At 39.6% G+C, this 26253-nt stretch overlaps 1 protein-coding gene across 6 annotated transcripts in view; it reads left to right on the top strand.

The window, feature by feature from the left end:
• Positions 1–630: 630 nt before the first annotated feature.
• Positions 631–26253, top strand: part of TEX2 (testis expressed 2) — a 66695-nt gene continuing 41072 nt past the window's right edge. The window contains exon 1 of one of the 6 annotated variants that reach the window (XM_026099034.2): positions 631–658. In XM_026099034.2, coding sequence (XP_025954819.2) covers positions 646–658 — 13 coding nt within the window. In that variant the 5' untranslated portion in view covers positions 631–645. Of the gene's footprint in view, positions 659–2756; positions 2875–9748; positions 9849–13689; positions 13712–24733; positions 24848–26253 lie in introns of those variants that run through there. The other 5 variants (XM_064522711.1, XM_026099033.2, XM_064522710.1 and 2 more) reach the window with 5 other exon arrangements.

The raw sequence follows: 26253 nt of genomic DNA, 5'->3' as shown, positions 1-26253 counted from the left end.
CGGGCACAGCTGCTACCTCATTTGTTTTAAAGCTTCTCAGCATAACAACTGCAAGCAGGCCTGTCCTGAAGTTCTCAGGTCTTCCCCAGGAGATCTCACTGAAGGCAACAAGAGACTTGTGAAAACTGTATGGAAACCCAACTCTCATGTAATGTTCTCTTTTCACAAAAGTACAAGCTTTAAACTGTCCTGAGCTGTGAAATTCTGATGGCAGCATTACAGAAAGAAATGAACTGAGTCTCACAGTAGCTCTGGGAGAGAAATATGACTTCTTATTTTACAGCCCTCTCAAGCACTGCTTTTAAGAGGCATTTAGATGTCTTCCTCATGTATTCTGAAAGATTAAACTAATTCTTTTCAAAAGCGGCTCCTGACCACTGATACTTATTTCTAGAACCTGCAGGCCTGTTGTTTCTCAGAATGATTGTGTATTTATATGTAGTATACTGAAATATTAAAAATAAATAAGCATGACTTTATTCTCTTGTCTTTTTGTAGGATGGATGGAAGATAAATTATGCAACAAAAAGATTTCCTCTCTCTCACAGCACTGAATGATTCAGAAATTCGGAAGCTTCTTCCTTTTTGCCTCTTCCATCTGGTTGTGACCTGCCTTTGAGAGAGGATTCCCAAGAGGCCACACACATGAGGAGCCCAGGTAATCTGGTCAGACACTGCTTGTGTCTAGTATTTCCTAGTGGCTGGCTTTGCTCAGCATATATCACTCTGTAGAAGCCTCTAACTTGAAGTGGAACAATTATTCTCCTGAGGTCAGGCCTTTTAGAGCGTGTTGGCTAAGTTAGGTGCAAATAGTGGGTAGAAAAGCTTTGGGACTTCTAGTGAGTCGCTTATAGTTTAACACAGCTGAACACAATCAGTTACTGTGTCAGGCACAGACTATATCCTGACAGCAGAAACCTGTTATTAAGAAAACAAAACCCATTATCTTATCTTCAGACTTTGGAAATACTAACATCAGCCTTGTATAACGATACAAAGGTCTGCTTATGTACTGTGGGAGCTATAAAAAACCCATATCCTGGACGATTGAACACACTTTTTACATATGTTGGAAATATAATATTGTCTTTTTAAATAAAAAAAATCACTAGATGATGAATAAAGATGCGGCAGTAATCAGAGAGTGCAGTCTTTTGTTGGTTACCTTAAACTCAAGGGACTTGAGACTGCTCAGTGCACTGCTTGGACATTCAGTGACTTGAAGGATCTGACCCTTCATTTGGTGAGCTCAGTCCTTTCCCCACTGGAGCCGTTTTCCTGGCTGCTGAGTACCCTCAGTCACCTCTGATTTTACAGTTACCTGAAGGAAACCCGCTTTTAAAAAGAGCTACTAAGAACCTTGAAGAAGTCAGAGACAATAATTCCAGGGCTCCGGATTCATTTTCACAAGCACTGAATTGTCCTTGACATGTAAAGAAAAAATAGTATGATTGCTACCTGCGTCTGCTTTTGAATTAGACTGCAAACCATACTGCATACTGAATCTATAATGCCTACTATAATATGACCCTTAACATTGATTGAGATATATTTGTAGATATAATAAAGATACTAAAATACTTGAAAATTAATATTTTATATTTAACTCTTTGCATGAGCTAATTTGGAGCAATTTGAATTTGGCTTGCATATTCCACTAATTTTTGGCTAGTAAAAAAAAATAACTTCTGCATCATCACCTAATAAAGTACCATAAATTTGAACACTGGTACAGAATAAAGAGATTCAGAAAGATCTCTTAGGATTCTTCATGATTTTACTTGAACTGAACTTGTTAAAGTGAGAGGAAGTGAAGTGAGGAGCATTCACAGGGCCAAATTAATCTATGAGGTAGCTTGGGTCAACATGAATCTGACCCAGTGTGGAAGTTGTGATCTTGTTATTAACTGTTTTCAGAAGCAAGAGCGGTGAAGTAAAGGGTAAAAGCAGTGGTAAGGCTGTAATACAAGGCTGTAAGGCCATTGCATGAGACTATCTATAGGATCAAAAACCTTTTGGCAAATTTTGGTAAATTTTCCTTCTCAGTCTGCAGTGAATTGGGAAATACAAAGAGAAGATAAAACGACCCCTGGCATGGTAGGTTTGCTAGGGTAACTGCCGAGCTCTCTAGGTAACAATTTTTGGCCATCGGTATAATGTTCTGATACCTAACTATATTATTTTGCTTGCCGGCATGTACGTTTCCTGCAGGCAGGAGCTGTTTCTAAGAAATGATTTAGCCGGAGATTACAGCAGTAAACATGCTGCAAAACCGATATGTAGTTCCTATAATAAAAAAAAAACCCAAAAACAAAAGACCGAAAACAAACCCAGAAGAACCCCCCCGCATTCTCCAAGAAATGGCTGCTCATAAACTTGGCCAACCCAGGAACGAGCCGGCTCCGCCGCGGGCTGCAGGGCCGCGCGGGGGCCGAGGCCGCCGGCCCGGGCGCTCGTTAGTCGCCGCGCTCTGCCGGCCCGCGGAGGGGGGGCAGCTCTGCGCCCCCCGGCGCCGCCCGTTCGCTGTCTCCTGCGCGCGGCCCCCCGCGGCGGGGAGGCGGCTGCTGGCGTCATTGCTTGCGCCACCCGGCAGAAACTTTGGGGGAGGCTCCCGGCCAGAGGCCCGCAGCCCCCGGCGGCCCCCGGCCCCGGGCAGGCCGCGGCCCGCCCCGCCCCTCGGCCCGGCGCTGCGGCGGCGGCTCGGGCAGGCCCGGCCCACCGCGGGGCCCGGATTGGCGGCGCCGGGCAGCCCCGCCGCCTCTCCTCCCCCTGCCGCCGCCCGGCGCGGCGCGGCGCTGGCGCTGGCGGCGCGGGCCGGGGGACGCCGCCGCCACCGCCGCCGCCGCGCCGGGCAGTGCCATGAGCCGCGGAGAGGTGAGCGAGGCCGCGCGGGCCTCGGCGCGGCGGCGGCGGCGGGAGGCGGGCGTCGGGCCGGGCCGGGCCGCGGGGAGGGGGCGCAGGGCGGCCTGGGGCGGCCCGGCCCAGTGCGCGGCGGCGCCGCGGCCGGGGCAGCTGCCGGCGGTGGGGGCGAGCCGGGGCCGGGGAGCCGCGCGGGGTGTCCGCTGCCGGGCAGGGCTCGGCCGGCGGCAGCTGCTGCCCGCTCGCACCGGGGCGACCGAGATAAACACGGGGCTGAAGCGGGGTGTGCGGCTGGGCAGGGCGCTGCTCAAGTAGAGGCGACACCTTAAACCTCAGCAGCAAACTGCAGTATTTATTCTTGCTGGGACTCGGGGCGGTGGAAATCTTGGTTTTGCCCTTACTATTAAAGCAGAGAGGTTTTTTAATTTTTTTTTTCCTCTCACCCAAAATCGTTTCCTTTTTTGCTGTCCTGGGCGTCACCTTTTTAGTTTCTGGTTCTCTTGTAGCTCACTGTATGATTGTGTTTTACCTCTGTATTGCAGTTCAGTGTCTAAATCTGTTTACTGTTTCGTAGAAGTTTCTTCTAAGTGTCAGAGCTCAAACTTCTCTGTGGTGCGTATCCGTCAGCAAACACGTTAAGGAGCTCCCACAGTTGTTCGTAATTCAGGGGAGCTGGGTAAACAACTGAGCTTAATTTAAACTTTTGTTTGTAATTCTCATATCTTAACAGTAAGATAAATTACTGTAAGACTTCAGTGCTGTAAGATTATCTTCTATTAAGATGCTTTGTCATACTCCTCTGTGTTCACACAACTCTTCTTTCAAGATGTTCTTGCCTGTATAAATCAGAAAAAACAAGGCAGCCTCACAACCTCAGGGGCATATTTTGTACAAGAAGATGTAGCTTTACTTGGAATTTTAAAATAAGTCTATATTCTTAATCTCTGAATAAAATTCAGGCTGTGTGAGTGAGTACCTCGTGTCAATTTTCTCTGAATTGAAAATGTGCTAAATCAGAGGTAAAAGCACTTAAGAGAAAGTAAGCTAGCATTTTTTATGTTAGAATTGGCCTTTAAAGACTCTGACATCATGTTTTTTTTATAGCATATGAGAGGTCACTGTTCTGATTGACTTCCAACCTGATCCACCAAGCTGCTCTGTTGTGGGTGGCATATTATTAATATTCCATGTAGGTGCTGAGGTTTCAGAGTAGAGTTGGGTAAGGTGATCTCTTGAGCAGAAGACTAAAAAAACACTTTTGTGCTCAGAGGAATCTTATACTGTACTTTCAGTATATCAAAGACATCTCTTTGGGTGCTGTATGATACCCTCTGTGAATTGTGCTGGTAAGCTGAGTACTTCTGCTGTAAACTTCCTTTTTGATCTGTGCGAAGAACTTCTTCAGATGACCTCTATTTAAATGACCTCTCTTTTATTTCAGAAAAGAAAATCCATTAGTGAAATCCAAAGTCAAAACTTGAAAAAGTACACAGCTCAGTAAAGTACATTTATTTATTGCGTACTCCTTTTAGATTGGATGGTGACATCATTTAGTAGTTTCAAACATTAATAGCGAGTGCTTAGTTGTCCCTAAATAACTTCCAAGACAGCTATATCACAGAATAAAGAATGTGGAGTAGGAAACCTAGGCAGAATGTATAATGCCAGGAACTTCTCTGTTGCAGTAGGTGGGTAAAAAAATAATGGAAGATAGTAAAACTTACCCAGTAAAAGAGGGTAGTGTAGTTGGAATACATTAAATCCACATAGCTGGAGGAACGAAGATGCATTTTATACTCGAACAGCATATTAGTTGATAAATTAAAGGGTTGTGCTGCTCTAATCTCATCTTTCTTTGCTAACTCAACCCAGTCTGTTAGATGAAATCCGAATAAAGAAATCTCTTACAGTGTTCCTGAAAGGCCACTGATGTTATGTTGCATGAGATGTGTACGGATGACCTGCTGTAAGCATGGTAGTGAACATGTATGAAGGTGTTTTTTCTGTGCCAGTGTTCCCCTGTGCAGTATAGAGATCAAACTTTAGCCTGTTGGGGCCCGTTGTATAAGTAAGCTCTGGTGCTGAGTGCTTAATGTATAGCTGGTGGAGCTAGGAATAGCTGCACAGGAGTTGGAGAGGTAATACTTGGTTTATTAAGGTAAATTGCAGGTTTCAGAAGAATAAAGGATCAGGAAATTCTGTTATTTACTGATTCCTGGACCTTGGGGAAGTCACTCAAATATCTGCATCTTTATTCTTTTCCACTGGTAAGCTGGAAATTGTGATATCAGCTGTCCACAGTAGCTAGTAGTGTTAATTCAGTGGTGCTGTAAAACACTTACCCTTGAGTGAAAGCATCATGTCCTAAATCAAACAGTTGGATGACAACATATGTTGGGAGAGAAAAAAAAAAAAAAAAAGTAGGCCTAAAGATTAGAGTTAATACTGTGAGTCTTCATGAGTGTGTACTTGATATTGGAAGAGACATACTATATCCAGGGTAGAGATCAACTTTGGGAATGCGTAAGGATGCCGTGTGTGTCCATAAAGGGACAGTGACTTTTCTCATTCTGGGTAGTGCAAGAGAGTTTTCTTTAGGACACTGGAAAAGATGTGGTGATTTGGAGGTGAAGGATCACAGAACAGTGAAATATAGAGAGAAATACCATATATCAGCGCTGGTGAAAGATGCAGCACTTAAGGGGCAAGTGAGGGAGTTAAGGGAGGCACTGCTGACTTTGTGCCTGCTAGACAGTGAGAGACCTATCCAAAGAAAAGCCTCTGTACAAAGGCATCTAAATTTTGATATATTGTCTGTTATGTTGATGCTTGGCCCAAGATCTCTGAAGGTCAAAATCAGACTTGCAACACCATATGGAATTGGCCTTACTCCGGGTGTTTTCTCCTTGATATAAGGTTAGAAGTTGGTCCTGTTCTGAGCAAGAGATTTGGTCAGGCAAGCTCTGGAGGCCTCCTCCATTGTAAATTTTTTTATGAATCTGTGGTAGTGTTGTAGAGAAGAAATGACAGGCATAAATTAAACTCCTAAGGTACTTAAAGGGCAACATCTCTGTCAGATTTAAAAATTTCAGATAATTAGCAAACTGGATGTTTATTGTATTTTAAACTTTCACTTATGTTCCTGAAAAAATATCAACTTACTTGCACTGGCATGAGGCATCTAGGAACCCTATTCATGAATCAGTCTTCGTTTTCCCAAGATGCTGTATAATGATCAGAAAAGGTGATTTCTTCTCTAAAGGGCTTAACAGTTCAAGAGACAACAGATGACTATAGATGAAGGAAACAGTGAGACAATATGAACAGGCAGTGATTTCAGCATATTAATGATATAACTGTTAAGTGTTTTAAAGGCATCATGACAGAGACTTAAAGAGAATTTGATGGAGAGCAATTTAGTAGCTTTATTGATTTTTATTTGACTTGATTACTGCAGTCTGATTCTCTCCTTCACTACTGTTTGTGTGCAGAAAGAACTTCCCTTCCAAGTTTCTTTTTGATTGTTAGTACTTTTCAGCTGCTTAAACGTCTTGAGGTTTACTAAGCTAAGTTGGTCTGAAGGCTAGCTACCACTGAGTAGTCTCTTCTCTCTTGCCTATGACAATATCTGCAGCTCATAGCTTTGTGTAGCTCAGCAAAGTTCTGTACCTCTTAAGAAAATACTTCAGTGCATTTTATTTATGTGAAACTTGTCACATTCACAACATGATTTAGTGCAAAAGAAGACTTTGCATGAAGACTTGATACTGATGTGAACTAATTCTGTTGAAGTATTTGGTCGTTAGCTAGCATTAGGCTTTATTATGCATGCATGTGGCCTTGACTTGGCTGTTTGTGTCTGTGGATACTTATCGGGGCCTCCCTTCTGTGACCCTACAGAAACAGTGTTAGTCATCCCTTCAAGAGGAGTATGTATTTTGTAAATAAAGATCTTGCAGGGGCTTTTAGTTTTGATTTTAGCAAAATACTTTGAAGGTAGAAAATGCTGTGTGTTCTGTCTACCAAATATATGCTCTCTGGTATACTCTTAAAACAGGATGTTTAATTACCTAGGTTCCATCTTCCCCTCCTTCTTATTTTGTGAAGGAGATTTGTCAGTTTCTGTGCCATATATGATTCCTTTAATGTGGCTCTTTGAGAGAATGAATTACTCTGTGTGGTGGTAGAAAAGTTTACAGCAAACTGATGAAGCAAGGGGTGTGGTGCACCTTCACAACCCTCAAACTATGCTGAAGTGAAAGCGTAAAGATCTTGTGTTATTCCTTCCTGGTGGAAGGTGGGTCCACATTGTGAGGAATAAGCAAACAACCTGCTCTGCTGTTAAGTGTTGGTGTTGGGGGAAGGAAGGGATACGCAGGAGAGAGGGGAAAAATGAGTGCTTAGCTAGGTTAATAAGGAATATTTATTTATTTATTTATTTTAAAATAGGACCGCTGGAGAATGTTTCTGAGACTTAATCGGTAGGAAACAATGCACAGACTCCAGGTCTGCCAGGCCACCAGGTTTCTTCATGCTTGGCATCCTTTAATTGGTGTCTTTTGCTGTCTCAAATATGCTATTTTCTGCCTGGATAAATGGTGTTACATTTCTGGGAGAGTGGTGAAACTTAGCTGGATAACAGACTATTGTCCAGCTAAGTATTATGTCCACTTCTGTTTTTCTGTTGTTGCTTCAGGCCTCTATTGCACAGGTCTATAGGGGAGGTAGCGTCTCCATTAGGCTGACTGGAAAAGGACATGGGAGTTGGGAATGGGCTTGTACTCCCAGATCTCTTTTTTTTTTGTTATTATTACAGACTGGAATGGGGACAGCAAACTTCAAGATACGTACAATCTGGGAATGATTTCTCTAAATTCACCTGAGTAACACAATCATACGTAGCTTAAGGAAAAAGAGTATTTAATTCTTTTTAGCTAAGGCAGAACTGAAAAATACAGCATAGTCTGTCCCTCAGAAATCTCCCTAGTCTAAAAGATGTAAGAGGCCTTCACATGTTCCACAGTGAATAACAAAAACTTTAGGATTATCAGTTGGTATTCCCCATTCTTTGCTTATTCTTTCAGTGCACTGATGCATATTACTATATTATGTATAAAGCTGTTGTTGATTGCTGGCTTCAATTTTTTTTTTTTATGTACTACTCCATTATTGTAGAGGATTGTTGTAAATTGTCCAGATCCACAAAGCAAACGTTTGGGTGTTTTTTGTGCTACAAGTTCTTTTCTGCATGTGTGGGACAGAATCCTGATCATAGTGCCATAAAGATATATGACCCAATGTTTGTGTCAGAATGGTGAATGATCTGTTTTTGGTCTGTTTAACTTTCTAAAGCTTCTGTTAATGTGTCAAGCCCAGAAGTTTGAAGGCAGAAAGTTAATAATTATTGGTCAAGATTCCATTCTGGCCTGAGGCAACCAAACATGAGGATTAGGCAGTGGTCTGTGAACATTTAACATCACCAAATGCCTCAGCCTCTGTGCCTGTTCACTTAAGAGTGTTGTGAGGGTGGAGATTTAACTACCTGAAGGCTTATCACTTCTGTGTATTGTTCTTCAGAAGGACTGGAGATGAATGGAGCAGTTTGGATTTGGACCAGGGTTTGCATAGCATAGGTCCAAAAGTATTTACTTTGTTGGCAAATTAAATTATAACTCTTTTAAGGTGATATTTAGGTTCTTTTGTAAAGTCCTTTATTGGAATAATCTTGCATTGGAGACTGCTGTATGTTAACTTAGTTTCATGAGGTTTTTGAGCATGCTTACAGAGCAAAAAAGTTCCTTTCTTTGGCAAGCGTAAAACTTCCAAATGGATCGTTCTGTAATGCAACATTTGCCTGTTTTGTTGTTCCTGTGTTATCTGCCTTCTCTGTAGTGTCATGCTGTGAAACAAGGCTGGTAGTTTAATGAATTATTTTTGGATCCCCAGGACTATGGGCTATCCCTTTTAAGACCTGATTAACAGCTGTATTGTGATTCTTCTTTAATAAAAGTCCTTGATGACCAGTATCTGGAAAATAAAACACGAGTGTTGAAATTGCTCAATTAGGGCTTCTGAGATGAGTTACTTCAAAACTTCCTCTGTTAGCCAAAGCCAGGCCTGCCCCTACTGGAAGGTCTCCGAGATGGGAAGCAGAGGAGCAAGTTTTGACAAGAAAGTGCGTTAGAATGGCTGAAACATCTTTGTGCAATAAGCAGTGTAAATTTTGCATGTGTTTTTCTCCCGTTTTGCCCTCCACTAAGAGAGCAGTTCTGCAGCATCAGATTATTTACCAGTCTGCTTTATTCTCTGGGTACTCAGAACTACTGTCCTTGACTAAGCTGATCATTAGTGTCTTTGAAAAGATAGGAGAATATTATGGTGAAAAAGCGTAGCTTCTCTGATTTGTCATCTTACATTCCTGCACTCAAAGTTTCTAGCTCTCTGTTCATTCGTTGTCTTTCTCTCCTGTTTCTTTTAACTCTGTCCTTTCCAAAGAGCAAAGCATGTTATTCTGCTATGCAAAATCCAAATCAATACATTGCTCAGTGGTTAAGTTAGTGCTCCGGAAGACAAGAGATGACGGAAGTCAAATGATAACAGGAGATCAATAAAACATTGTAAACAGTGGTGTTTTCCCATAAAGGCCAGAAGGGTAGTACAAATGAATAGTTGTATGAATTGGGCTTTAACGTTCATTACCTAGTGCCTCTGTGGTTTGCAGACTGTTACGCTCTCTGACCCCGGTGGTGTTGGATGACAGGAACATTGCAAAAGAACATCCCTTAGTGATGGTGAAAGCATTGGGTGCTCTGGGCTGCTTATCCTGCCAGCACGGGGTAGTACCCTGACGCACAGACTATGCAAAGTTGTCATTTAACCATTACAGACCTGAAGCTGTGAGAAGATGAGATGGTCAAGCCAAAAAGAGGTCTGTTTAACAATACGAAAATGCATGTTCTGCAGTTGGTTTCCTCTTCTACAGGATCTGTGTGAGTGCTAAAAATTCTTATATTGGGTTTCACTGGCTGATGAGAAAACAGAGCAGTAAGACTCTAGATTTTATTCTGAATTTCATGTGGTTTAAATTATACTTCAATTTTAAAATTGAAGTTCAAAAATATAAGCACAAACCAAGCTACTATCTCCTTTAACACTAGGAATTTCAAAGTGGACCATAAAGTACTGAAGCATGTAACTGCAACCTCTCATGAGCTGTAATGAAGTTATGGTCTGAAATTAAATAGCTGCAGAAATAATTTTGTTTTGCCAGAAGTTGTGATTAAGATTGAGGGAGCAAAAATGTCAGTTTTATGAGCCTGAAGAGAAGAAAAAGGCTTCCTTGGGAGGGAGGGAGGGAGACAGTCATACTCACACTCTTGTGATTATGGTAGTTTGATTAGGAAATATTGCTTAACATGTGATGCTAAAAGCAGACAGAGTGAAAGTTGCCATTTAGGTTTGGCTCTATCTTTAGGCTTGCAATTGCAACATATTGTATTATCTTCACTTTTGAAACTTCTGAATAGGACAAACCTGCTTGCGATTCTGCAGATTTCAGAATGTTTCCTCTAACTGGGGCTGAAAACAATAATCTTGCAACTGAATTCCCACATCACCTTTCCCACACAACTCCTGCCTGCCTGCCTGTCCCCTCCCAGATTTTGTTTGTCTCCCTGCCCAAAAGAGGCAAATGCAAGGTGAAGATTTCTGTGTCCTGGCTGCCTTCCAAGCTGGGTAATTCCATTCTGCTTGCTTAATACATCTGTCATTTCTGTTGCCTGGAGGGGCTTCACTTTCTGTCCCAATACTCTTGTGTAACGTTTGGGATTGAATGCATAGATAAATGTGTTTTGGTGGTAAATGAAATGATCCGTATGTTCCTTCTCTTATTTGTAACTGCTGTTAATTCTGATAAGGCTTATCTTTGTAAGGCCTTCTCAGTAGTAGCTCCTTATGTCTAATCACTTTCACACTTATTCCTTTTCAACTTGGCTTGAAATAGTAAACAAATGAATTGTGAGAAGGGGGAAGAAATAGGGGGAGATAATCCAAAATGTCTGTCAACTCAAAAATATGCTAGTTAATAAAGGCTTTACCAGGTCTCTAATAAACCATTTCAGCAAATGCATGACAACTCTTGCAATACTGTTGTATCTTTATGGGAAAAAAAATTAAATTACATTTATCCATTATTTTTAGTGAATAACAAGAGACATGGGTGGAGAAGGGACAAGTGGTGCATGCAGACCAGCTCCTGTTTTGTAATTCCAACTGGTCATTCCTTCCGTGACAACAGGCCTAGTTCTCCAAGGTGCCTTAGCACTGTCTAGAGGTTACAGGCAACCTGGAGATTCATGCCCAGTGCTTGTAGAGAAGTGCATGGACTCTGAATGTATGTTAAAAGATTCACTTTGGAGATATGTTGTATTTAAGAGCATAGTGGTGTTTGGTTATAGGGACCTCCGTTTTGTCGTGCAGCTTTGAGCTGTGGAGTGGTTAATGCGTGAGTAAAGAATGGATATCAGAAACCTTTTCTGTTCTGATGAGTTGGGACAACTTTTCAGTTTTATTTTTAATAGCCAAACTTACACAGTTCTATCTAGATATTTGTTATTCTTTCTGTCAAGCTAAAACATTGCAGTTAAGATTATAAAAATGAATAAATTGCTGCTGCACCTTGAATGTTGTTTTATTACTTTACTTTCCCAATACTTAATTTTTAAACCTGCTTGTTGCACAGATGCCATAAGCAGTGTATTTACCAATTAAGACTGTTATGGATTAACAGTTCTGCCAATGTCTTTCTGTTCACAGAATGAATACAGTGTAAATAGTGGCTTTTCAGACCACCTTCTCTGATACCTGTAGCCAAAAATTTAGTATGCTGATCTGTGTGATCCATCCAAATCTCATACTGTTAAAGCTGTTGTGAGGACATTATCAGTTATGATCACACTTCTAACTCCTTCCTGGAGTTTAGGAGAACTTTTGTAGGGGTTATAGAGATTTTTTTCATGGTTTATTGGAAAGGAGTTGTTATAGAGATTTTTTCATGGTTTATTGGAAAGGAGTTTGTCTCCCTGGGCAGTGATGAATGTGAAGTGAAAAGATTTCCATCCTATGTCTAGACTTCCACTTGTACTATTTTTTTTCCAATTCCCCCCCCCCCCCCCCCCCCCAGCAACTAATCTTGTTTCTTTAAGGTCTTAGTTATATGTGGTATGGCAGAGGCAGCTCCCTAGAGGTGGGAGGGGTTCCTCAGGTGCTGGTCGTCACTGGTGTGTCACCTTATCCTGGAAGACAACTGTAGCTGCCCCACATTCTTGACTTCTCTGACTTTATGTGTCTCAGCAATTACAAGCCGTGCTTAAATGACGACGCCCTGATGGATGGTGATGTATGAGGAAGTGAGTACTCGCTGACTTATTAGCAGTGTATATAATTTAGAGCTTGTATAACTGATTGGCTCTGTTTGATAAATGAGTATGATAGATTTATTAAGCACGTATATAAAAACATGGCTGTGTGTGAAATTAGAACTGTCTGCATAATACTGTAATTGAACAAGACAGGATATGGCTCAAAGACGGTTATTTCCCATTGCCCTTTTGAATCCGTCTGGTGGCTTTTGCTGTTCTTTTATCTCCCAGCAAATCAACACCTTAAAACTGATGACCTAAAATTCATTTCCTTGAAGCTACTTTAATGATACTTTCTGTGCATGCACGAAATGTAACCCACATACGGTGGAGTGCAGTAGTTCGTATTTATTTTATCAAGTAGTTGAGAATATATAGACATTATTTCTGTCTGCGATAGTAGAAGCTTTTACAGTGATGAAGGCATTTGTAGCTTTTGCTAGGCAGATGTAACAGTGATAGCACCTGGTTGCTGAACAGCAAAAGTTATGGAATCCAAAGAGGAGATTTTGGCCTTTTTTTTTTAACCAGGAAATAACTGCAAAGGAGAGTGAAAGTGAAGAGCATGTGTACTAATGTGTACTAGCTGAATTTAAAGTAGACCTGGGGTTCTCTACAAAAAATGATTAACAACTTTTTTTTTTCCCCCTTCATATTGCACTATGAATTCAGCAGGCAACCAGGGAATCAGGGTATGTATTGCCACAAGGCACCCACCTTCTGACCTTTTCATTTTCGGGGATTGTCAGATATGGATTCCTGGAGATAATTATGTTGGTTAACATTTGCAAAAATGAAATCTGCCTGCATGTTTTACAGCTCCGTATGTAGCTGATCAGAATTCAGAATGTGCCTCTCTAATAGAGGCCTGGAGGAATGATTTTATTTACAGATGTTCTCCCATCAGCCTAGCCTACCTGAGGTCTGCTTTCCCACTAAGATAAGGACCTATATCTATGTCTACATGTTATAATAGTGAATTATACCATATAGGAACAAATAATTGCCTTCTGAGCTGAGAGAGGGAGAATGAGGAATGGCTGTCTGTTTTGCTTCCTACATTATTGATCACTGGAAACTACTTTTCACCAGAGGCAGTGAGAATACTTTTCAAGGAGTGTTTAAAAACTCCAGAAAACTGTTAACTAACTAAAATTTTTCAGGGAGCTTTGTGTTTTATTTTAAGTTTTTGGCCTGATTTATGCTGTGGAATACCCACGTTGGGTTAGATCAATGTTGCTGAAAGAAAAGGAGAGGAGAAACTGTCCTTACTCTTCCCAGTCTTATTTCAGTTACTTTTGTTTTGAGAATCTTCACATGACTAATTGTCTTTCCAGGCGTATTACCAGTACCCACATTCTGAGAGAGAAAAGCAGTAGGAAGGATCCTCCTGTATTCATGTCACTTAGGGGTATGGAGAAAAAGGCTTTGAGGTACGTGAAGACCTCAGTTTGCATCCTCACAGGATACCAGTCTCTTTTTCCTTATGAGAGATATGGTATCTTAGTATCTGTTCTTCTGTAATTTGATCCTGTTAATTAAAATTGCTAGCAAAGTTGTTTTTCTTTCACATACCTACCTACTGTAGTTTCTTAGCAATCAGGATTAAAAAAAACTGCTGTGGGAGGTGTTCATCATTTTCTGACTCAGTTGATTTCAATAAGAATCAAGCCTATACAGCAGCTGTTAAGGTCAGGCGATCTGTAATTGACCTGTAATATGTTGCAATTAAAATATATCAGAGCTTTTGGAAATAGGAGTTACCCCAGTCACTTCAAAAAAGCCACAGAGCTTAATAAATTAAATTGATCCATTAACTATTGCTCTATTCTGTGCCTGATGCAAGAAATGGAGGGAATGCAAATCAGGCTAATGGCTTAGCTATTTTAGTGTCCTGTGTTTGGCAGTGACCTCTTTCATCTTCTAGAGAAGGAAGTCGGGGAAAGATTCTTGCTAGTGCCTGTCAGTTAGGACACCTTGACATACTTAGAGTTATATGATATGAAAAATAGGAAAATAGTTGTATGTAAATGCAAACATAAATGTGGATGCTTTTGCCATATAGATGCTTAATACTTCTATGGATTTCATAAAATATTTGCATGTAGCATAATAGAATGACTAGAAATTTTAAGAATGCTTCAGCCCTGTGCACTTGAGTTCTTTGTCTTTGTCCCTCTCAAGAGAGGAGACCAGCATTTATTAATCATAAAATGCTTAAAGTCCAAAGTTAGTCTTTGAGAGAGACAATATGGAAACATATACAGTACTTCCATGGTTCTAGAAGCTTTTTAACAAGGCGAAATAAAAATGAGATACCTCATGTTCTAATAGTTCCACTGGGAAACTGAAGAAAGCCTGGGATATCTGTCCTAATGTTTCAACTGAGCCTCTCCTGTTATCTGTTCTCATGAAGATTTGACTATGATTCTGTGATTCCTTTTTTTTTTTTTTTAATAAGCAAAAATTTTGTCTTTTGCGTGAGAGAAATTCAGGTTGTTAGATGCCATGTAGGTCCCATTTCACTTCTTTAATAGTCTTGAAAAAATGTTGCTATCTTGGATGTTCTCATATCCTCATTGCTCTGCGCTCTGTCTTCCAGTTGGAAAGCCACAGTGCTGCTGAACTCTTGCATTTTAGTTTCTAGGTATTTGGGTTGAACATAAATCTGAATGAAATGAGAGGAATGTTGCCTTAAGCAGAGAGAAATGTCTGGTACTTGCCAATTATGCATGGAGTTTGACATTTTATTTTCCTGCTATTCTTAGTACAAGGTTCCTTTAGAGTTGACTTTACATTTTGTTAACTGTCTATGGATTTTTCTATGAATTAGATGTTAGAGGAGTTTAAAGCATAGAAACTTCTATTAGTAGTTTATGATTTCTGCATGCTTGTTGCCTGAATGAGATAGGCTCTGGGATCCTGGAGCTGGTTTGACTTGGTTCTTAGTCTTTTTTTACTGTTCTTTTAATAAGTTAGTGATTCTGCATGGTCTTGCTTGTTCAAAGCGCTGTGTGAATACTAATCTTCTCATTACTTCAGTGAGATAAGTTAAAATCTTTCTCGCCTTCCTTATAATCCGGAAGCTCAAAATAACATGATGACCTGCTCAGATCCTCCAAAGAATTCGGGATATCCAGTCTGTAAGCCGTTTCCTTCCAAAGTCAGACCAAGAAGACCTTTTTTGGTCATGTGGTGCTGACATATGGTTCTTGCCTTTGCAGTTCCCAGGATGAAATTCTGGAATAAACTTTCTCCACTAAGTGGCTTCTGTATGAATTTAATAAAAGGCAAGGCTACTCAATGGATGACATAGAGCTGTTTGCAAGGCTGTCTCTCTTAACTGAAATACCTAAGTGCTAGGAACAATTTAAAAAAATCTTGCAGAAGAGCCTGACTTCTGGGTTGAATTACTTTTGTCTCAGTGCTCTTCTTGATTGCAACCCTCAAAAGAGTTGCATGTTAAGAAGTCCTGTTTATTGACCTTTTCCTAAGCTTTTCTGCCCTTTGGACCTTCAGGGCATGATGCTTTCAAGAACTTCTGAAAACTCTTCTTCTATCCTGTCTGAAATGCATGTTTTGTATTTATCAAAAACACTTTTTGTTTTCCTTGGGTAGACGAGGTGGAAGGAAACAAGCTATTGTAATAAGCAGTCACTCTAACTGTAGTCTGCTATTTTAATAGGTATAGTTTGCTATGTATTTTCAAGCAGTTTAGGTTAATTAACTTTCATGTGTTGAGTACAAATGCCTTTATAGTTATGCGTGACTACCTTTTCAGTTGTGTAACACCTTTCTAAGCCCTCTTCTTTCTCATGGAAGATTTAAGCTTGCTGAAAGTAGCCTTGCTTTGATTAGTTGTTCTTGTTTTGGTTTTTTTTTTTGCCAACTGCCTAGAGGTCTGCGCTCCAAAAGTTGAAAAAACACCACCAAAGCTGCAGGATGAGAAAGATCAGAAACCAGATATTTCTCAAATAATGACTATGTTGTGCCTGTGGCATGCCAAAGTCCTAGACATGTGAAGTCATCTATTCCTGCAGGGAGTTGTGTATTTCTTGCAGTTCTCACAAGCGCTGGAACAGTTGCAAAGGCCACGTGAGTCACTGAGCTGTCCTGGCAGAGCTGGAGACAGTGTGCTGCTTTTGGCTTCAGGTACCTTGGTAAATTTATCTGGCAGGCATCAGTGAAAGCGAGTAACCTTTCTGAAGATGGCAACACAGACACTTCTTCTGGCTGAAACATGTTGACACATCCATTCCCAATATTCCTGCAAAGACACATTCACAGATGCATGGCAATGAAGGATGGCAAAAATTCCTGCTGACGTTTGTCTTCGCGAAGTTGTGAGAATGTGGCTGGTAGAGTGCTCATCTAGTGGATGCAGCGTTGGGAAGGTACTACAATTGTTTGACTTGGTCTATGAGAGGTTGAATGGAAAGAGATTCTCCCCCCCTCCCCCCCCCCCCTTTTTCCTGCTCTACTATGGTGACTTTCTAGATTATGCTTAGACAATAAAATATATAAAAGCAGCATCATTGATCCAGCATGGTTCTGTAGCTCTTTTTTTTGAAGAGATATTACCTTACTGCCTAGGAATGTGTGTCTGGTACAAACAAACCTAAATATTTTATACTTAACTGCTTTAGTCCTGTTAGTTTAGTTACAAATCCAAAGAAGAACCCATCTCTAATTTTGAAAACATCTCTGAGAAACGAAGAAAACATGACTATGAACTGCATCGTCTTATCACTTAAAAAAGTCTCAAAGCACTAGTCACGCTTCTGTAAAACATAAAATTAGAATGAAGTTTGTACATATAAAATGTTAAGTTCTGATGCATCATTAAAAATGCACAGAAAGAAAACCATCCCTTTAGGTAGCTTTGAGATGCAGTTTGCAAATCTGTAGATTCAGTTCTTTTTTTAATGATCTTTCATATCTACATTTCACTTGAGGACCCAGAATTCAAGTTATTGATAGGTGCTGCTCCTTTGTGTTTAGCTTCTTGTGGATAAGTTTGTTTATTCTTGATAGCATCTCTTCTGTTGTTTGCTTGTGAAGGTGTGTGATGGCTATCTTAATTTTGCAGTTGTTGGGAGTGTTGACTGCAGGATTTCTTTTTAATCTTCAAATTCATGATTAAACATACCTTGGATCAACTATTTTGTAGCCTTGTTCCTTGGCTGACCTGATTGAGTAGAGTTGCTTGGATTAGGGTAGAATTTTGTGTCAGTGCATGTATCTTGTATGGATGTGTTCTATGTCTGTGTTTACTTACTATATTTCAGCATTTTCTTGGCTTTTGAGGGGACGATGGAGGCAATAAGGAAATTTGGGAAGATAACACCGTAGATCTGGAATGCAGAAAGCAACACATTTGCACAAAATGTAAGATCTATTAGGAGAGGCACCTATTAGGCAAGAGTTTGTTTGTCTTCAACATAATTGGGTTATGCGACCAGATTTCTGTTAGTGAAATGATTGTTTCAGGAATATAAATGTAGAGAAGCTCTTGAAATACTTGTTAGCTGAAGGCAGTTTTACTTATTGACGTGCATTTGAATTGGTGGAAAAAATGAGTCTGTAATACAATTCTGATAAGCCTTGTTTTAAATTTAGGATTCAAAGCAGTCTGTTTTTCTTGGTTTTGGAAACATGCTTTTCTATTAGTCACTTAGTCAAATTTCCCCCAGTTTTTCCTATACTGACCTTTAATTTAATCAGTGATGCAGGCCACATTTTCAACTGTGGGCTAATCCACAAAGGTTTTAGATAATCTCTCATCAGATTAACGAGGAGTTGATATTTTTTCTCTCCACCAAGAAAAGAGGGAGACGGTTACAATCTTGCATGGTATGGTATTCTACCTTACCATTTTCCTTCTCAATAACATGTATTTTTTTGTGTGTGTTGCCTGTTGATCTTATGCTGTTTTATTTCTGTAATAATAAAACAATATCCAGTATCAATATTTCTGTCTAGATGCAGAACTTCTGCAGCACCAGCTAATGCTGATTTAGTCTTGTTCTCCTTTTAGAGGAGAACAAATGCAGCAGTTAGTTATTGCTCAGGATTGCTCAGGGACCAGTGGTTTCTGCTTGCTCCCCTTTGGCTTGTCAGGGTGACTCTGCTGGGTGCTTCAGCCAGGCAGCATAGCCGTTCTAGAAGAAAAAAGGGAGTTGAAACAACTTTTGTCCAAAGTGAAAAAGCTGGCTTTGGATTGTGTAAAAAGTTCACCTGTCTCTTTCTATCTGTGTGTATGCTCTTTTAAAAAAAGCTTTTATTTCTAAATCCCTTATTGTAGGAGTTTTCAGATCTATGTCTCTAGATCTTTTTTTTCTGGACCATTTTGCTTTTCACTCATGACTAAATTATTTCTCTTGGTAATAATTTTGATACCAGCAATTAGTTGTTACCTGAAAGACTAAGTAGTTGAATGTATGTTTTTGAAGTCACCAATATGTGAAGATGTGGGAAATGACTAAATCTCTAAATCCTTGAGGGGAGGGATGATGGGAGGGGATTTGGTTGTCATCTTTGTCCTATTGAGGGAATGAAAGAACTGATCAGAAATCCCTTTGAACCGCTTAATTCTGAGTTGATGCTTGTGTACTAAACAAAGATGCTTTGGAATGAAAAGATAGTCCTTGTTGCTTGCAATTATGCCTGATAATGAAACAAGAATAATGCAGTTCATAGGAGGAAAAAATATGAATGGAGAAAGTGTTATGTGACAGAATTTTTATTTGTTTCCTTGTTGCAATTTGGGAGTAGACCTACTTCAATGAAATTGCACTCCATTGGTGCAATTTGAAGCTAATGCCAAGAGCAGAGGAATATTGAAAATGTGTGTGTGTGTGTGTGTGTGTGTGTGTGTGTGTGTGTGTGTGAGGACTCTGTTAAAATCATAGCTTACTAGCTGACTATATGGTAAAAGCAACTTTCAGATGTTTTTGAAACTTTTCACACAGTGCTTAATGAACATGTATAACACTGAGTATTGAGGAGCTTCACCAATAATATTATAACTGGTCAGAAAGCCTTAGTAAAAGTTGTGCTGAAATTACGCTTAGTGGGAATGTTTTCTGAAGATTTCAACACAGCTCCTATGAACATCTCTGAAATAGTGTAGGAGGGCTTTTAGTTTTCTGCACAGTTAAAATTTTCCTGGGAGGATATTATTATTATTATGATGTTTGTGATATATGTTTATCTCAATAAAAAGCTTTTGAGACTTATTTGTAACTTTTGTAAAAGAGTTGTTGAAGAGCTGTACATCAGCAACCAGTGTCTGGGCTCAACTTGTGGCTTATGCTACAAATACTCTCTCTGTACCTCTTCTAACTTTTCTTTAGCATTTCAGAGAAGCAGTTCTATTGCAAAAACAAGATTTGACCTATCACAGTTGAAAAGTGCTGTATTAATATGATGGCAAGGCAGCAACCTCTGTCTAGACGTGTCATCAGATCTGTTTAATTGCAGAAGTCTCCTTACCTTCATGTTGACAGCCTTCAGCTCCCAGCTGCACTTCAGAAGCACCATCCTAACTACTGGAGGCATTTTTTCCTAGCTAGTTTTCGGTCCCACACTTTGGCAGGTTTGCTGCAGCCTCTGTTTTTAATCTAATGCTGATGCATCTTGGGAATTAATGATAGACTGCAAGTGTAGTGTTGGTGTTCTGTTGAAATTGAGTCCTTTTGGGATGATGGCTTGCTTCTGAAGTTGCAGCAGAAGACAGACCTCGTTCTGTGAGCTTGTCCTTTTGGTTGTGGGCTGGGAGGGACGGGGGCCTGGGAGTCCCCGCTGTCCTGCAGCTGCAGTTCACTCTGGAGAAAGCTCCAGATATTTCTGGGTTTCTGTATGTTCTTGTTTTAAAAAGAATAAGTTTTGCAATATATGGCAAAATAAATGACTCTTCTCTGCCCAGTGTTTACTGTTCTGTGAATTATTGCATGTTTTGTTTTCAATTTTCAGTATGGGAAAGCATTAAATAGGAAAACAGAAGAAATTAAATTTTTCTGGGACTTTTTAAACAGCTTTTTTTAAACAGCGTGTGTGTGTGTGTGTGTACATGTGCGTGTACACATGAACACTCCTGCAGCTTTATGAAGGTTTTAGTGTAAGTGATATGTCATGGAAGGAGAAAAATTAGTCTGTTATTGGTGAAGACAGGGAAATGACTGTGGTAGCTGACCTTTCCTTAGGTCACTGGGGAAAATGTTCATATAGAATAGATTCACTTAGCTAATATTAAACAATTTTTCTTTTGAGTGTTTTGGAAGCATTGTGCATATGAGCATGTATTAAGGACCTTATTAGTAGCACCAATCCTCAAAATTACTAGAATGTTTTCAAAGTCTCCTTATTTGTCATTGCAATTTTATTTGACCTTTTTGTCTTGCACTTCAGTAAACAACCTCCCTTTGTCTCTCTGGTGATAGGTTGATGGTTCTCATTAAAAGTATTCTCACTGTTACTTTAAATGAAATGTCCTAAGCAAGACTTTAAAGTATTGTTGAACATATCTAAATACTGGTTATTTAACTTGGATTCTTTTTACTTTAAAAACATTTCCACAAAAATAAACATTTGCACAAAAATGTAATCCTCCTTTTATGGAGCTCAGACCCCCTGACAGAGGTATTGTAACTGTTGGAGCTAGTTTAGTTGTGGTAACTTGGTTAACTTCTGCAGGGGTATGTGCTGTGGAAGATCTCTATGTGTCTATGTTATAGTGACTGGCACCATCTATTCTGGCTGTGTAAAGTGTTTGCTGTGATCTTAGTTTTGACTTTTGTTGAATGCATTGGACTATATTTGTCTAATATCACTTAATTGATACAAAATTTTTAGTTCTGTGCTTCTTGTAAGCCTGTCTTTTCCTTATCTCTAACTCCATATTTTCTGTTTGACTGTTGAACAGTTCAGGGTGTTTTTCTGTTTGTTTTTTTCTGCATTTCAAGTCTAGTTGCATGAACTTGAGAGGTGAAGCAGAACTTCTTTCTTAGTGCTGTTGGAAAGTGAGATTTAAAGTATTATCTTCAGACTGGGTAACTAGATCCCTGATGCAAAAACTCCACGAGGCTATCATGTGATGGTAATTACCAACACTTTCTATGTAGTTCATCTAAAAGTAATGACTAGCGGATGTAAAAGGAATAATGAATGTTAACTATGGAATACGTTATCTGATGGAGATTCCAGAGGAATTTAATTTGTGGTAATTAGACTTTTGAATGGTGATGGGAAAAGATGTTGAAATTTGGTGTTTTTTTGTATCCTGTTTCGTTTTTTATGCAATAAATGCATTGAATGAGGTGACATGTACATGACAAGTAAAGTTTCATTAGCTGTGATCTCTCCTTCAGTGAGGTTGTTCTGGACAAACACACTGGAGTTGGTTTTCTAGACTGCTTCTGTGACCAAGTAGTTCTGAGATTATTGGAGACATAAACTTCTGATTATTTAAAGCACTGCTTAAATCAAGACTATAACTGCTAGGATCGCTAATATTTGTGCTTTGTTTTGAAGGACCCGAAACAAGGACTTGTAGCTCTTAATTCAATAGAAGGAATTTTGTCTGCTTGAGAACTATCTGTTATATATCTTAAATGAGCATAAAGATAATACCAAGTGATGGGATACCAGCAACAGTCCTCCCTTATCCTTCAGTGGATGGAAGGGATGCGTGGCAGATTATAGATAGACGTGTTTCTAATGACGAAATCCCCTCCGCTTCCCTCCCCTCTCCTGCCCAGCAAAAGTGAATGTGAAAATTAAGCTTTCTGTTTTTTTTTTTTTTAATTATTTAAGAAATGAGTTTATTTGATATTTTTGCTGCCTTAAGACTTAAACAAAGTAGATGGGCTGGGGCTGTGACAAAACTTCAAAGTCTTCGCTGCCAACTGATCAGCTTGGAGTACTGATTCAGCTGCAGTTGTGCTTATACTTTTGCTGTTAAAGACTTCTGGCTCATTCTTCTCTGATACTTAACGTGCCTGTACCCAGAACTTTCCCTCTCATCTTGTTAAGCAAGAACTGGGTATGTGCTGCAGCTCAGATTACACTGATTTAACTGGTTTAGGAAGTTTAAAAATGTGGCAATAGCTGAGGAATGAGACTTGGCATTTTGTTTCAGCTGCATCTCTGATGCTTTGTTTTATCTTTCATAGAGGAAAGTGCTACAGAACATATCTGCATTTTACCATCATGGATTTCTGTTTATGCTGGTTTAACATAAACACAACAGCTCATACAGGGTTTTCTTAAGTAGAAAAGTCTGCATAGCTTTACAGGTTTAAGCTAACACTGTGATGCATTACTTTCTCTAAAATCTGAAGCTGAAAGTAAGAATATACATGAAGTTGTGTGAGTAGTTTGGCCTCATTCAGTGTCCACTTACCTGATCTTCTGTCTTACATAATAAACAAAACTTCATTAATTGTCACAGCAGGAAAACACAACCTCAACAGATGATATCCAAGAAGAGCTTTCATTCCTAAATGATGAATTACCCAAAGTGGTACTGAACTGGGTGTGCAGTACAGCTGAGTTTTCAGTAATTAAAGCTTGTTTCCAAGTAAAGGAGCTTTAAAAGCTTCTTTTTATAACAGACTTTTCTCTGCACAGTTAAGGATCTGACCAGCCCTCCTGTAACCAAAGTGGATGCAAAACCTGTTTTGAATGCTGTTAGCTTCTCTTATACTTCTAGCATGGTTTCGGAACAGTGTTTGAAAGCATTAGAGTGGCCTGTCTACGTTAGTATAAGCTCTTCTGTCACACCCAGTAGAAGTTGCAAAGATGGTCTTAAACAAATATACTATTCTCCTTCCTACCCAAATGGAGGATAGGTTTTAGGGTATGAATTACCTACGTGACTTCAGTCTGACACTTGGAAATGACTTCTGAGTAATTCAGAAGAATAATAATGAACCTCATCAGTCCTAAAGACTGTACTTTTTCCCTCTGCCTAGGAAATGGCAGCTTGCTGAACTGGGGGATGCCTTTTGAAAGAATGATGGTGCAAAAGGGTTATTTCCCTTTGAGAAGTGGTGGTGATTTACATGAAGGCCAATTATGGCATTCTGAATAATCTAGTGGTTTCCTGGGTAGCACTTGGGGCTTGTTTTTCTCATGCAGCCAGCAGGTGTAGGGGAAAGTATTAAAATGCTTTTAAATAACACGTAAGAGGCTTTCTTTACTCAGCAGTTAGGAAATTTTTGTTTTGTGGAAAACACCTTTTTTTCTGGTCTGCAGTTAACAGCAGTGAGCAGGGAAAATAATCTGCTGCATTTTTAACTTTGCTACAGATTTTCTGAAAGTGATTTACTAGTACAGCATACCCTTCCTTCCTCCCCCCGCCTGCCCCCTTGAATAGATACTGCAGTAACTAATAGTAATATGATTGGAATGGTTGGCCTGTTGCAATATGTCTGAATTTAGTTCCCCATCTGTTCTGTTTCTGCAACTAAATGATTATGCAAAACATTGAATTGCTCTGCTAAATTCTGCTTACTTAGTTATTAAACATGGCTAAATTGAACCTTGAACTGGTAGATAAAATAAGTGTCGCATAGGCAACTCTGTGCTGTTCTTTTAAGTTGTTTCTTAGTTTACTGCTTTGTGTGCTGCTCGTTGAATCACTTTCTGAATTGTTAATGTGCAGATATTGCTTTGCTTTATCTATGAAGAGGATAGGATAATTGGTTAAAACAGTCTCTTCAGTTTCTTTTAAGTATGAATGCTAATTAAAAAAAGTTTTGTTTTGCTCATGTAAATACTTGAGCATTATCTTAACTCATGTAAGCTCTGAAAGCATATGGAAACAAGTAAAGCTCAACCCGTTCTATTCTATTTTCTAGCTGTAGGCTTTAAAAGGATAAAACTTCAAAATACTAGGTACTCAACTTGGGACTAAAATATAAGGAATTTTTATGTAGCTCTTAAAATAATCCTAGTCCTTGTCATGATCTAAAAGGTCGGGGGGAATCCCTTTTGAATTTTTGTTTGAATTTAATTTGATTTTTCCTTTCTGATATCTTATTAATTTCCCAAATTGACTCAGTTTACACTCTTCTCCTTGAGAAGTGAAGTTTCCAAATTAAAGTAGGGCAAGGATAAATGAAATTGCTAATGATGTCAGTATTTCATTTCTGAAAGTATCCATAGTGATCTGAAGGATGCTTGAAAGACAAACAGGCCCAGTCCCTTTCCAAAGAATTTATGAGGCATACTTTGTTTTTCTTTTATACGAAGGGAGTTGCTAAGATCAGATCTCTTATAATTTACCCCACCCCTGGCTAGATTTAACTCAGCAACGCTGAAAGTAGCCCCATGGGTGAACCGTGTGAAAGTGGATTGTTGGCTCACTAGGACTGAAGTCATGTTGCTCTTTTCCCTCTTCCCAGACTTTCCCCTTGACTTAGTTGCAGACTTGTGGTAACTCTTCTAAGATGAGACCGCGAGACCTGAGACACCGCTCCTTGGCTTCCAAAGCTTTCTATCTTGCATGACTTTTCTGTGACTTTGCTGCTCTCTCTGACCATTAATCTCCAAGCACCAGCAAGGAGGTAACTGTCCTCATAAAGAGGGGCTCCACCTCGCCTGCAGAATCTGTGCTGTGCTGATGGAAGACTGACTGTATGATAAGTAGAGGATATTTGTACATGTGACTTGCTTAAAGTGTTCTTTTTACTAGTCTTGACGTGCATCAATGTTTGTCTTGCAAAATCAGAGAACAAGTCCAGGTGCACATTGTGAAAGATGAGGTTGTAAACTGTGAGAGCGAGCAAATGTTCAGTTAAACATCATAGTTGCAAGGAAAGTATCAGCTTTGGTTTGTGCGCAGGATAAAAGCAGACTTATTTTGAATGTTATTGATTGTTCTACCTTGATGAATGTCATAAAACAGTGTCTCGTATTTCAGACAAATGGAAATTTTGAAATGAGTAAATAGCAAAACTAAGGAAACTGATCTCTGCATGCAATAAAAATCTGTCCTATGGGCTTTTTTTCTTGCTTGCTGTTAGCACAAAGCAAGCTTGCATCTACTTTGATTTAAAAATAGAATATAGAACTAAGGTATCTTTGTGCTCAATACGTGGTGGTCAGAATTGCATTTAGTAGAGTGAAGAGAGCGATTTCCGGAATTGTACAATGTGTGTGTGTGTGTATATACATATATATAAAAATGTATATATGTATTTAGAGGAATAGATGCTTAAGTAAGATAACAGCAATTAGAGAATTCACAAAATACCACTCAGTTTTCTGGTATCTTCCTAGTCATCAGTGAAGGTCCAACACTCTAGCATTATTTTGAATGTAATCTGCTTTATGAACCTTCTCTTGCTTTCTGTGGGCACGTAAGCTCCCTAACTCCGATAGCTGTTTGTTGCAATGAAAAATGTTTGTCCTAGATCAAAATTTAGCCTTGCCCATTAGTAATGCAAAATTGATACTACTCAGAAAAGAGTTTTAACGCAAAATTCCATTATCCTAGCCAAGAATACTAGCAAAAATACTAGGATACTAGCAAAAATACTTCAAGAACTTTCTTCCTTTGAGTTCTCTTCTCCCCACACTGTGGATCATGCTTTTCTGTGGCTTGCTGGAAGAGTTGTAGCTTTAAATGTTTGCCTTTAGTTGAATGGCTTCTGCTTTAGAAATTGTTGGTCTCTTTGTTAGAAGCAGAATGGGCATATGCAGACAGCGTGTTCTGGATGGGTCATGCACAATGATCCATATACAAATAGATAGGAAAAGATAAACAAGCCATTTAGATACCTAGAAGCACCATAAATATCTTCCCCTTCTCAGTTTCTGAAAAATCAGCATGCTTTTGTGAAGCATAAGCTTGAATTCTTGAGTCCTGAAATACTTCCCATCTGGAGAATAAGAATGATTTATATGTCCTCTGTATATGCATACAGCAGTCTGGTAGACTGCTGCTGGTGGACTGTGTGCTCTCCCAGTG

This window comes from Dromaius novaehollandiae, chromosome 18 (assembly GCF_036370855.1).
Source record: "Dromaius novaehollandiae isolate bDroNov1 chromosome 18, bDroNov1.hap1, whole genome shotgun sequence".
NCBI classification, from domain to species: Eukaryota; Metazoa; Chordata; class Aves; order Casuariiformes; family Dromaiidae; genus Dromaius; species Dromaius novaehollandiae.
This window is presented reverse-complemented; position numbering and strand designations above follow the sequence as displayed.